Below are 13,749 nucleotides of genomic sequence, written 5' to 3'. Positions count from 1 at the left end.
CTTTAGGGCCCCTTGTCTGGCTTTCAGATAAGCAATTTGTAGTTCTTCCACACGTGTAATTGTGGAATGGTTAATGTGCAGTTAGCAATAAAAAAGAGTGAATGTTTGTGTTTTTTTTCCTTCCAGATGATTTTAATAGAGTGATTCTGTCAATGAAAAGAGGGCAGGAGTACACAGACTACATCAATGCTTCCTTCATAGATGTAAGTGTAAATATTTTCAATGCATTTAGGCTACAAGTCAAATATTTTACTGCTTCTTGCAAGTCTTCTTAAAGAGTTTCAGCCAAGTTGGCTTATGAAGAGCATTAGTTTTGTTTGGGCTTGGCTTATGAGAGTTCCCAAATGAATTTCTAATCTTATTCAGTGTTCTGAATTCCAGTTTAAATGTTGTGTAATTTAAACGTTCCTGTTGTTGTTGCTAGATTTATAAACTAAGGTTTGTATTCAGTTCTGAGAAAAGCAGGCAGAGAACCAGACTCACTGAGCAGCAAACATCCAGCAGTTCTCTTGCCTGTATCCAGGTTAATAAAGAGTCTGACTGTGGTTTTTTAACTCAAATATGTACTTCCCCCTCTCCACTTCTATCATGGAGAACAGCTCTCATAGTGTTTGAGAGCCAGCATTTACTGAGGGGACCTGCATTAATTCCCAGCTTTGCTCCTGGCTTCCTGATGGAACCTGGGCAACACTTTCAATTCCTAAGTTTATTTAAATATGGCAATTAATTATATCCCAAAACAGTAAAAGCCCACCGGTGACTGAGGATTGTGAGTACTCTACAATGTGATCACATCAGTATGGAAATAGAACTGTAGCTCAAAAAACAAGTCTAATGTTCATTCCATAGTAAAGGTAATGACTGCACTTGTTAATAATCTCCTGGTGAAAACCTCAGCTCTCACAGCAGAACTTCATTCCTTCAGCCACGGCTGTAAAAAGTCATAAAGTAAGACTCAGGATCGTGAATCTTCATTTCTGAGAGGAGGCAAGGTGAACTAATGAGGACAGTGAGCAGCAGGAACCGATGGTGCTCCTTAAAGCAGAGCCTGTATCCAGCCCTTGATGTCAGTGGGGCTGCTTCTGTGTTACTGCTGTGACCCGTAGACAAAAGGATTGAGAATGTGGATTTTCAGATCTCAGGTGCGTTTCAGTGCTGGAGGGGTGAGCAAGAATCAGGTGGGCTCTGCATCCCCAGAGCACGTGAAAGATTTGGGTGATGCTCACGCTGTGCAAGAGCACGTCTCGTGTGGGCAGCAGCTGAACAGAAGCTGGTGCTGCTCTCTCCAAACACCGACTTCTGTCTGTGCTGCCATGGCATACTCACAACCCAGCCTTTCTCTGCAGGGCTATCGCCAGAAGGATTATTTCATTGCCACGCAAGGGCCGCTGCCACACACCGTGGAGGATTTCTGGCGGATGGTGTGGGAGTGGAAGTGCCACACCATTGTCATGCTCACAGAGGTGCAGGAGAGGGAGCAGGTATGTGTCCCACGGCTCCATTTTACAAATGCCGTAGATATGAGTCTTCACACGAGATTAACACTTTGCCCACAAGTTCTAGCAATATAAGATTTGTTGCCTTTTCTGAAATTTCTATGATTCTGTAGATATTAGGAGGAAGTTTTTAAGCCAGAGGGTGGTGAGGCACTGGCACAGGTTGCCCAAGGAGGCTGTGGATGCCCCATCCCTGCAGGCATTCAAGGCCAGGCTGGATGTGGCTCTGGGCAGCCTGGGCTGCTGTTTGGTGACCTGCACACAGCAGGGGGTTGGAATTGAATGAGCACTGTGCTCCTTTGCAACCCAGGCCATTCTGTGATTCTAAATGAGCTCTTGCTTCACTAGTAGGTGTAGGCCAGTGTTGCTGCTTCTGCTTGATTTGTTGGACAAAAACACCGAAGCTACAGAATTGGTTTTCTGAGGGCCCAGTTTGCTTTTAAAAGCACAGTTCTTAGGGATGCTTGATGTGGGTCTGAGAAGAGCCAGACAAGGCTTTCTTGAAAACTTCTCTCTCTGTTACATCTCTGTAAGCTTCTGAACCTCTCCTCTGCATCCTTTGTCATTCATTAATGAAGAGAACAGCATCTCCCTGCTCTGCAGTGTTCACCTTATACTTCAGTGCCATTAAATGGTTTCTGTTGTTGCGTTTTTCTGTTGAGTATTTTTAACAAACCTGCACTGATTGTAAGAGTTACTTAGTTTTGTTCTGGTCTATTTATAAAGCAGCATTTATCAGATATGACTTCTGCTCCCGTTTCATCTTAATGCTTTGTGTTACAGAAATGTTTTACAACTGTGTTCTTGGGCTCTAGGCTTTTCATTGCAAAGTGTCCAGAACACGTTATGCTTTGTCACATCCTGTATCACAGGTTGGTGGTGGTGTAGATAAGTGGAAAAAATGAATCAAGGAATGCTTACAATTCCCTCTCCATTTTGCAGGAGAAGTGCTTCCAGTACTGGCCATCAGAGGGCTCAGTAACTCACGGAGAGATAACTGTAGAAATAAAGAATGACAGCCTTTTAGATGCCATAAGCGTAAGGGACTTCATAGTTACATATAATCAGGTACTGTTTTTAATTATATGAGTTGTTTGTTTGTTTTAAGGCATTCGTAAATGTGATGATGTGACTTCAATGCTGGAATTTCTGACTAAAGATAACTGCTGTTGGTTGTCATCTATCACATTAGCAGCCAAGAGGAAGCTTGTATGGAACGCTTGCATAAAGTGTCACGAAAATCTTGGTCAGTAAAGCACGCCTTTGATCAAAGCAAGGTGTTGGGTTTTTGGTAGTATTTTGCTCTGCTGGCATTCTTGCCTTTCCTACCATCTCTCATGTACCTATTACTGAAAACTTAATTCCAGGTATTAGAGTCCTGTGAAGCATTCTAGTGCACATGTACTTACCTCTGCCTGGCAGCTGCCCCTTCATGCACCTCTGCTACAGGCAGGCTCTACACAGACCTGTTTTTGAATTTGCATGCATCTCTTTGCTCACTTCTTCATTTCATTCAGAACTGGTTTGCATTGCTACATTTGGGGGAAAGAAATTACTGGCAGTTTAGAATATGATGAATTTAATTAATTAATTGCACTGCATCTAATTTATGCACTTAGCTAGCTGGCATGTGCAGAGCCAAAGGCCTCTGAAATGCTGTGCATTTCATTTCATAGGAGGATGGTGGATAAGGTGTGAATACGCAGAGCTTCGTGTGAAGTCTGTTCCCAAGCATCCTATTGAATTGCATATGGAATAATGATGGAACATTCAGATTGCCTGGCAAAACTGGCAGGGTGGTAGTGCTCACTTGAACTTTTAGGGCTGCTTTTAATCAGCTGACATAAAAGCAAGACAAGTAATGTTAGTTTCAAGCTAAGAGCCAGAGGTAATGTAGAAACAGAACTCTTACATGTATGTAGATATGTATGTAACAGATTCATATATAACAGACCAGGTTGAAAATAACCCCCTTCACCGTGATGGTACAAAACCTATGCTTATCTTTAAGGTATGAAGTTCATTGCTGTCTGGAATTAACATCTGGATGAACCTGTTCTTTGCATGCACGTAGGGTAACCAAGAGAAGCAAAGCAGGCTGGTTCGGCAGTTCCACTTCCATGGGTGGCCAGAAATCGGAATTCCTGCGGAAGGAAAAGGGATGATTGACCTGATTGCAGCTGTCCAAAAGCAGCAGCAGCAGACGGGGAATCACCCCATCACGGTGCACTGCAGGTGAGGCTCCCTCTCCTTCCCACAATCAGCCAAGCGCTAGGCTTTCTTTTTCTCCTGTCTGGCTGCTGGTAGGGCAGCCCTCCTTTGTGAGCCAGTGGGCTGCATCCATAAAAAAAGAAGAAATACAAGGCAAAGATAGAGAAAAGGAAAAATCAGCATGTCTCTGACCTCAAAATTGAGTATTTAATCCATGGAAGTGTTTTGATAGATGAGCCCAAGTTAGAATTAGGACTGACTTTGTTAGAGCTGTTGTCCGTAGTGCATGCTGACTTCTTGTTTCTTCTGATGTGAGTTTTAAAGAGTTTCTGAAGAGTCTCAGCCTGAGAAGCATGGTCTGTATTTTGGCTGTCTGCAGCATCATGCATTTTCAGGTGCTGCTGAAGCAAAAAGATCCTGGGATCGCAGCTTTGTTGGAGTATTTTGGACATGGGGATCTTGCAGTAGCATGTGTTCATTGCTAAAGCTTTCTTCTCTTTCTTGTTTACTCACTGTTTTGCTCTTTGCTGTTCTCATGTGTTTTTCCTGGGGCATTGTGTGTTCCCCAACCCTGTGGTGGCTGAACTCAATGGCAGCAATGTTATTTTAAGTTTGGTTCTTCCATTTGAACAGCCATTTTTTAATGAAAAGCTGGGGAGGTAAAATTCTGAGCGACAGTGACAGTGAGTAAAGTATCAAATAGTTCTAACCAGTAAAGTAAGAGGTAAAAGCAATTGTTGTCTTTGATATACACAAATTAGATGCATAAGAAGGTGAGGTGCTGGAACAGCTGCCCAGAGAGGCTGTGATGCCCTGTTCATCCCTGGAGGTGTTCAAGGCCAGGTTGGATGGAGCCCTGAGCAGCCTGGGCTGGTGCCAGATCTGGAGGTTGGTGGCCCTGCATGCAGCAGGGGGTTGGAGCTTTTGATGATCCCTGAGGTCCCTTCCAGCCCCAGCCATTCTATGATTCTAAGAACTATGTGGGTTATGCATTGCTGCTGCTACTTTGAGCTTTCAGCATTGTAACCAATGCAATTAAGCATTGGCTTAATCATTTGAAGTGAATTTTTCAAAACTTACTGTAACAATTAAAAAATGGTGGGAAAAAAAAAATAAGGACAATGAAACTAAGCATGCAATGCGCCCCTGGTTTTACCACACTGAGAATTTTCTGCTGCATCTGTTTCGACATCCCCTACACAGCGTAGTTGAACCCCTCCGTGAAGTCAGACCTGAGGCTTCAGATGTAAATGAATGTAAATTTATGAGTAAGTAAACACATCTCAAGTCAAAGACTGGTTTAGAGGAGTGCTCGCTTAAACTTGTGGAAACTGCAGTTCGTTTTTTCCGGATATTAATGAACCCTTTCAGGAACTGTTAAGACAGCGATTATTAATGGGGACAGAGGCACGGCCCTAAGTGGATTAGAAGGGTTTTGCTGACTGAGTTGCCAACGGAATTCAAAGCCAATCTGTTCTGAATCCCAACTCCCTTCACTTCCAGTGTACGTCTCCCACTGCCTTCTGTTTAGCTCACAGCTCCCCGTGCTTTTCTCTCTTCACTCTTTCTGTTCTGTAATAAACAACTCCAGACTGCAGGGTTGTTTGAAGGCCCCTTCCTTCTGCCTCTTGCCCAGTGTCCTTTCAGAGCACCCTTGGCTTTGGAACTTGTCTCGAGAAAAGTTTGAGAGTCAAAGTGAAAAGTTTCCTTTCCTTAAGACAAGTGTTGAAAGAAGTGCAGAGAGAGAAGTGGGTACAAAAAGAGCAGCGCCGTGTTCCCGTGAAATGCATCTACTTCTTCGTGGTATTTCATATGCAGTTCTCTGTACAAAAAAATCTTAAGCCAACATAAACCAAACTCTTCAAAGAGATGCTGAGAATGTGTTCTGGGAGGAAAGGGAGTGAGTGTTCAGCATGAGGAGTATAGACATAAACAAATGAAGAGCAGTGTGTGGATGAGCACCCTGTGCATCCCGGGTTACTCCATATCTTTTTCCTCCTGCTTTTGGAGCTGTAGATAAGGGCATTGCTCACGGGTTGCTTTAAAAGCCACATATTGTTGCTACAGGTTAGCTAAGGACAAATAGACCTCAGCCATGTTAGATTTCACAGATTTTGTCTTTAACCTGATAAAAGTAATTATCTGAAGGGAGGGATGCATCCCATGCAGCATTCCTGTTTGTTTTTCCTCCAGCTGAGGGTATGTGCACTTGCACTTAATCTCTGCATAGGGCTGTGCTTATCAGATGTTTTTTCATTTGATGGGAATAAGATAGAAGCAGTGACACATGATTACATTTTATCTGCTTGTAAATGATTGAAAAACATTAAAATTTTAAATTTCATAAATTATTTTGTGTTTCTCCTTGTTCTGCAATCCAGCTTACCACCGAGTGCTAAATTCCAGCCTGTTTTTAGTGACTATTGGCCTGGCAGTGCACAGCTACTGTTAATTGTTGATGTTTTTGTGGTTGTATTTGTGTGTGTGTCACACGGGCCACAATTCTGTTAGAAGAGAGAAAGCACTTCTTTTTTTTTTTGTCTCTGATGTTAGGTATCTAAGTCAGGTTAACAGTCACTCAAATCTATTTTGCTGGTGTAGAATTGTGGTCTGAAGTGAATAAAAGAGCAAAATATCCTGAGTGAAGCATGCCAGAACAAAAGGAACCACAGTTACTGGGGACTATATTTGGTGGCTTGCTGTAATCAGGTTAGAGGCAGAGCAGTTGCTTCTGTTTAGTTGTATGTAACATCACCCTGCATGCAGACTTACTGGGGTTTTCCTTATATTAGCTTCCCTGCTTGAAAAGGAATGATTCAGATCGTAAGAGCAGTTACCATCTTTTTGTTGGATTGGACACTGTCCATCACGTTGCTTTGGAATAATAATTCCAGTGAACCATAGAGTGAATCACAGAATGGCCTGGGTTGCAAAGGAGCACGATGCTCACCCAGCTCCAACCCCCTGCTGTGTGCAGGTCACCAACCAGCAGCCCAGGCTGCCCAGAGCCACATCCAGCCTGGCCTTGAATGCCTGCAGGGATGGGGCATCCACAGCCTCCTTGGGCAACCTGTGCCAGTGCCTCACTGCCCTCTGGATGAAAAACTTCCTCCTCATATCCAACCTCAACCTCCCCTGTCTCAGTTTAAAACCATTCCCCCTTGTCCTATCACCATCCACACTCACAAACAGCCGTTCCCACTCCTCTTTATAACAGTGTCTTCAATTGCTGCCTGGCTCACAATTCACTGGAATTAATTCTGGCTCGCTTTCAGCATGGCTGACGTGACAAAATCACCTGCTATTAGTATTTGGGTATTCTCTATCAATATTATCTTTGCAGTTTTTATCCTGCTGTATGCCAAGCAGATGTGTTTGTGTTGCAGTGCCGGTGCTGGAAGGACAGGTACATTCATTGCACTCAGCAATATTCTGGAGCGAGTGAAGGCTGAGGGGCTCTTAGATGTATTTCAAGCTGTGAAGAGCTTAAGACTGCAGAGGCCACATATGGTGCAAACACTGGTATGGTATTTAACAATCCGAACCTTTCTCAAAGGATGTATGTTTGTAAATATCCTTGTGGGAGGAGAACAAAGGGGGTTTGTTGCAGGTTGAAATAAATAATGTATGACGGCTGTGTATGAACAAGGCATCAGAAATCTGTATCTTTTCCGGATTTTTTTTACAGCCTGTCTGAAAGTAGAGCTTGGCTAAACGTTCCATGCTTTGTTAGGAACTGGTGACAGTTAAATAAACCAAAATCTTGTTTGCGGTGCTGATGACAAAGTCAAGAAGTAAATGCCTAGTAAATGCCTTTTAAGCCCTATCTCCATAGCTCAGGTTTTTCTTTCTTTACATGAAAATGTCAGGGTTGAATGGGCTTGCAGTTGTCACATGGAGAAATGCTGACTTGGTGTGAGGGTTTTCCTTACTGATCAAACAGAAGAAAATGTATGGGGACACTGTTTTGGGAAATACATAGAAGCACTGATGCTTTGTATGTTGGTAACAGTTTCCATTAGGAACTCCTTTAGAAACAGTTATCTGAAAGCAGCTTTCCCAAGTAGAAATCTCCTTGTTATGAACTGGGGAAGGGGCTGAAGAGCTCCATCGGGATTACCTGCAGGGAGGAAATCTTTCTTCTGGGGCTCCAGCTCTGTGGTTTAGTGGTGCTATGTAATAGCCAGGGCTATCCTCAGCTGAGCTGCAGCTGTGGAACGGCTTCTGTTCAGTGCCGCTTTCCGGCAGATGCCTGTTCCAGCTCTGATCAGGTATTAGGCATCGGGCAGCCCGGCAGATCACACTGAAGGCTGTGGGCATGCCTGCAGGTTCGGGCTGTGTCCCATCACTGGGATGGCACAGCTAGGCGGCAGGCTCACGTCGCCAGTGGATGGCTGTGTATGTAGATACATACCGACAGCATTTACCTGCGGAGCTCCATTTCAGGAAAAAAAATGAACTGGGAAGTTGTTTTCTTTTAATATTCTCTCCATTTGAAGTTGCGTTGTCACACAGTTTCTGCTGTGAAGCTGTTAGAGCCTGGAGTTAAGCAGGCAGGCTCCCTGGGGTGCTCAGGAAGAGCCACCCGCGGCAGCGCGATGGGAACGGCTCAGTGCCATCAGCAGCTCAGCCCGAATGAGAAGACAGGTTTAAGAAGTGATGTTCATTTGAAGAATTATCCCCTAGAAAGCTGAAATTCGTGTTAACTGACAGGCGGGAATCAGCCTGTTTGACAAAAGAGAAGTACCGCTGCCTTTATTAAAGAAAAAAAAATCAGAATGGATTCATCCTCAGCTGCTTCTGCACATAAAAGGGAAGCTGACAGCTTTGAAGAGGAAGCCGTGCTGCCGGGTCTGTGGTTCTGCGGGGTCAGGGTGTTCTCATTTGGCCGTTACAAAAAGTTGGTTGCATGTGAGACGAGAGGAGCCTCCCGTGTCAGCACCGCCGTGGGTCTATGCTTGAACCTCGGCTCTGCTTGCACTGAGGTCCTCTGGTCACCTGTCCGTGGTGGCAGAGCTCCTCACAGCGACAGGAGGGAGCCTGAGCGGAGATGGATGCAGGGAGAGCAGAGCCATGGAACCGTAGGCAGTGAGCAAACGGGGGGGAGATGAGGTCAAACTGATGGGTGTTGCTGAGCTTTGAGTTGGAACACGTTGCCCCGCTCAGATTTGCGTAACGATGATTCATAAGGTGTGATGCAACCGGAGTACATTTTGGTGTCTTCTTGTTTTTCAGGAACAGTATGAATTCTGCTACAGAGTGGTACAAGACTTCATCGACATATTTTCCGATTATGCTAACTTTAAATGAAAAACTTCTGCCTTATTTTTTAAGTTGTCTGTATAAATAGTTGTATATGATATTAATTTATTCCACGTCGTTTTGTTTGTTGACTTTGACTGTAAATAGGACCTCGTGTTTGCTCTAAAATTTGCATTTGCTGTACAAAATTATTTCTGAAATATAAATATCTTCTAAAGCAAAGTATAATGTTCATATAGAGTATATCGCTATAAGATGGTAGAGAAGTCTTTATTCTAAATAACAGTAAATTAATTCTGGAAGGTTTATTTCTTTGATTATTTCCTTTTCCACTTACAGATATTTATCAGCAGTGCCGTTGCCCGGTTCGTGCATCTTTACATTTACCTTTCATACTAAAATAATGAGCTGTGGTACATCTGTTTAAAGGAAGCTCGTTTTGGCCGCAAACCTTTGACACAAAAGTCAATAGCAAATGAAAAGAGGTGTTTATTTTGGGCCGTGTTCTGATAACCTGCTGCTGCTTACTTGGAATTGACTTCATGGCCTCACTGAAAGGCCAAGGAACTGTTCCAGGTGTCAGAACACAGCCCTTCATGTGTGATAGTGCACAGTGCAGCTGAAAAATGGTATTGCTTTTAAAGGCTGTTTGTAAGAACCTCCCCATGGGTGGCAGCTCTGTTTTGTGTTCTACTGTCAGTAGGATACAACCATTAGAAATGCAGGTTGGAATTTCTGATGTCTTATGACTTTCAATGTTCATCTGTTTCGTTCTTTCCTAAATACTGCACCAGCTTGAATCAATCCAGGAGTACCGTAATGTCATTTTGTCACTATTGAACAATATTCTGCATATCAGGAGTGTATATTTTGCATTTGTCTAATTCAAGAGGCATTACAGCCCTGGTTGGCCATGGATATAGAGCTTCACAATATGTGTGCATCATTTCCAGCTACAGTGAGAAAAAGCAGAGGGCAGAGCTCTCTCAGATTCAACAAGAATATTACAACTCTGGAAAATAAAAAAAAGAACTGCGTAGCATGAGCAACACGAAGAAAATTCCTTTATGTTCTTGCCTTCCCATATGTATTATCAGCAAAGGAGTGCTTCCTTTATCTAAAAGGGGGGATGTGGTTGTGCATATAGATGTATTTTTAATGAAAGTACTACTGATAATATGATTGGGGAAATATGTTCTACAAGCCTTTGTTGTATCCCTGGGCAGGATGTGCTTGGGGGTTAGAAAGTCAAAGCTCGCAGGGCGTCTGCATGTTGAACAAATGGAAAGTCTGGATTTCCCCCTCTTTAAAACGCGCATAGGAATTAATGAGCACAAAATAGGTGAATGTGTACTTTGGGTACCTAACTAATATGCCCTAGTCCTGTCTTGTCCAGTTGGCGGGGTTTTATCAATGCAAGCATAAAAGCCTTACTTAAAATCAAGCAACTGAAACGGATCCTTTCACCACTCCTGTGAGCATTTCTCCCAGCTGCTAACATGGAGCATCACGCATTGACGCACCGCAAGGAGACAGGAGCACCTTCTGCCTCTCCTCGCTTTCATACTGAATGGGGAAGGTGTGGTTAAGACCTTGTAAGCACACTGCTCTGAGCGCTGCCGTTTCCTGCTGCTTGTCTTCCCACTGATGCACTTCTGTGTTTATTTGCACAGTGAATCATGCAGTTATGCACTTAAAGAGGTGGTTTGAGGACTGAGCATTTGCTGTGACTTGCTGTTGGATATGCTCAGAACACAAAGTGTTGACTAGATGAGAAGAATGCAAAGTTTGCATTACTACTGCGTGCTAAAATTTAATCAAATTTCAAGTAGCTACCAAATAAATTTGGTGTGAGACAGTGGGGTTTTCGGTACGGTCATTTGCAGCACAGAGAGAATCAGAGAGGTAGAGTGATTGTAGGACCATAGAATGGCCTGGGTTGAAAAGGACCACAGTGCTCATCCAGTTCCAAAGCCCTTCTATTGCAGGGTCACCAATCACAGACCAGGCTGCCCAGAGCCACATCCAGCCTGGCCTCGAATGCCTCCAGGCATTCAGTGATGATAGAACATAATGCCAAGAAGCTGCTCTCCAAACAAGTGTCTCTTACGGTCCTGTTTGTCCCCTGAGCACTGCAAACATTTAGGCTGTGGGTGACAAAAGGGCCTCTGTCCGAGCGAGGAGCAGGATGGAGCTCAGCTGAAACATCAGCTGTTCAGTGAGTGCTCGGGTTGTAGTTGCTAACTGTATTATCTGTGAGGAAACAGGAAAAAAACCCACAACAATAATGTAGTTCAGAAGTCGTAAATATAGCTACGTAGTGATTTTCACGTTTATTTTTTTAATAACTTGAGAAGCTTGCTTTCCAGTTCTTGCGATGAGTAATGGAGAGGCTGCCTGTTGCAGCAGCCCTTCAGCTGGGAGCTGTGGCTCAACGTGGATATAGCTGAATTCTGTTTGAAATTTTCCTATGTTGCATGGAATGACTTGGAAACGCCAAATAGTTGATTAGAAGTTGTACATTCTGATCTGTGCGTGGTTTTGGTCACTGTGTGACTTGACTGACTGTTCTCATGTGTTAAGATAGGTTCCAGTTCACCTGAGCATTTAAGCATTTGCCAACATCCTTTCCACAAAACACACAGTACCATTGGCTCTTTATTCCTGGAGCAATCCCTTAAGTGCTTTGCTGAATTGGGCCTTAATGAAGAATGCTTACTGTAATTACCAGTGTTTTTTAGGGTATTTTTACGTATCAGTTTTTTAAACTTTTAAAACCAGCCTGACCGCCTGTGTTCAATCTTTTGAAATGCTTTCATTTCCCTACTACCATTTTTAATGTAAAGCTATCGAAACTTTTCTGTATAACCAAATTGTATTTAATTTGTCAAATCTTTATAATATATGTATGTATTATACAGTTTCGGCTATTATTATTTCCTTTTATTACATTTATAATTTGATCTCGCTGTGTTTTTAATGCCGGTGAATGTTGCTGAATTATTTGTATATGCAAATTGCAAGATCTAATACATTCTGATGCAAGAACAAAGCTTTGTTTTTATTCTCAAACTGCACTGCTCTCTTTAAATCTTTAAATTTTATTCCTGTCTGTGTGTTCATTTAAGTAAAGTATCCTAAAGGACTGAAAACCCATTATCTACATCAGTAACTTCTTGGTACTTACCATCCGTCGCTATTGGAAGCAGTGCTCTGATTCATGTCATAATCAAAGCACAAGTAAACTCATGACAGCGATTAGAAAGCCAGGCCTTCCCAAACTGTGTTTAACAAATGAGAGCTGGCGATGCAGAGCTCTGATGAGCCTAGTCCCATTGCATCCTTCCTTTGTGAGCATTGAGGGAATGACTCAAAGCCCGACCCTGCAGTTCTTCAAGAAGGCTTCCAGTGGTACAAACGCTCCTCTGCACTTCCTGGTTTGTTCTGTGTTTTCTTTTTGTTTCCTTGACCTCATGCTTCTTCATGAAGGTTTTGTGTTCCACAACCTGTGGGGCTGAAGGTTATGCTTTTAGAAACTGAACTTTCAGAAAGAACAGATTTTGGTTGTAAACTGCTCTTGAAACATTGATTTCAGCGGGCTGGTTAAACAATACAGACTAAGCAAGATCAAAGACGTATTTGTTCTGTATGGGGCACACGTGTCAAGTGGAAGCTAAGCTTTCCTTAATACACAAATTGTTCAGTGCCTCTGAGAATTTTTCGAGCAATTGAACTTCACTGTGAATGTTGTTCATTTTGCATATTAAGGGATTATTTTGTAGTTTAGATATTTTAATAAGAGCTTTATTCTAACGATTTTGATGCATTTTCTGTGCCACTTCTCTCAGTCTGTGAGAATTTCTACCAAATTATTAATTGGGCTCAGACTTTGCCAGGGAAGCTCTTTTCACAAATAAGCATTCCTTCCTCCTGTTTCCACTGCTTTGTGACTGTTTCCTCGTGTTCATGAATGCCACTCAAACTTATTCATTAACATTGAACAACAGATCCAGGTTGCTGCTGTGTGCCAGCTGGGTAGACGTCGAAAAATGAAACTGTAGCACTTCTGAAGAGGTCCAGGTGGAATTATTTAGCACATTCTTGCTTCAGGCAGTGAGCAGCAGAGGGCTGTGTCCCTCCTGCTCCTGGTCTCTGCAAGAGAAGGTTATGTTCCTCTCTTCTTGCAGACTGCCTCTGCCTCTGTGAAGTTGCACACCTTTTGCTTTCAAGTGATCTTGTTTCTGAATTGTATAGGAGGGTTTTCTAGTTTAGATCTCATGGGAAGTGGGAGGCTTGAGTGTAAGCTGCTGTGAGGAAGCAGTAAGGTGGAATGGCTCTGCTCCCTGGTGCGAGTCCTATGGAAGTGGCTCTTCTGCTGGTGGCTATCAGTCTGAACACAGAATCCTGCCCTGTACTCCATAAGCAGGTGTACAAATCGGGAACCTTTACACAAGTAGCAGCTGTCTGTAATAAGAGCCATTTCAGAAAACATCCTGTTTGTTAATAAGCTTCTGCAGGATTCTCTCCTAAGAATTAAGAGTAAATAATTAGGTTCTCGGTATGAATACACACATTTGAAAATCTTAGGTGCAATAGCATCAGTGTAATATGCCATCATGTTATCTACTGCAAAGGGATTTGTCTTAAAATAACTGGCTGTGTGTTACGCAGTGTGAATAGACTGCAGTGTTTCAGAGTGCATGAGAAAAGTTCCTAAATGGAGGACCGATCCACGATGACAGCTGCAACTCGATTGATGCCAATCACATCTGCTTGAATG

At 43.0% G+C, this 13,749-nt stretch overlaps 1 protein-coding gene across 6 annotated transcripts in view; it reads left to right on the top strand.

The window, feature by feature from the left end:
* Positions 1-12,121, top strand: part of PTPRE (protein tyrosine phosphatase receptor type E) — an 82,825-nt gene extending 70,704 nt beyond the window's left edge. For all 6 annotated transcript variants that reach the window (XM_042818212.1, XM_042818210.1, XM_042818211.1 and 3 more), the window contains 6 exons: positions 127-203; positions 1,347-1,481; positions 2,439-2,564; positions 3,571-3,731; positions 7,094-7,229; positions 8,943-12,121. In XM_042818212.1, coding sequence (XP_042674146.1) covers positions 127-203; positions 1,347-1,481; positions 2,439-2,564; positions 3,571-3,731; positions 7,094-7,229; positions 8,943-9,017 — 710 coding nt within the window. In that variant the 3' untranslated portion in view covers positions 9,018-12,121. The remainder of the gene's footprint in view (positions 1-126; positions 204-1,346; positions 1,482-2,438; positions 2,565-3,570; positions 3,732-7,093; positions 7,230-8,942) is intronic.
* The last annotated feature ends 1,628 nt before the right edge of the window (positions 12,122-13,749 follow it).

This window comes from Centrocercus urophasianus, unplaced genomic scaffold (assembly GCF_019232065.1).
Source record: "Centrocercus urophasianus isolate 14NV4802_14NV808 unplaced genomic scaffold, USGS_Curo_1.0 seq_17, whole genome shotgun sequence".
In the NCBI taxonomy this organism is placed as follows: Eukaryota; Metazoa; Chordata; class Aves; order Galliformes; family Phasianidae; genus Centrocercus; species Centrocercus urophasianus.
The sequence above is the reverse complement of the archived record's forward strand: the minus strand, read 5'-3'. Positions and strand labels throughout refer to the sequence as shown.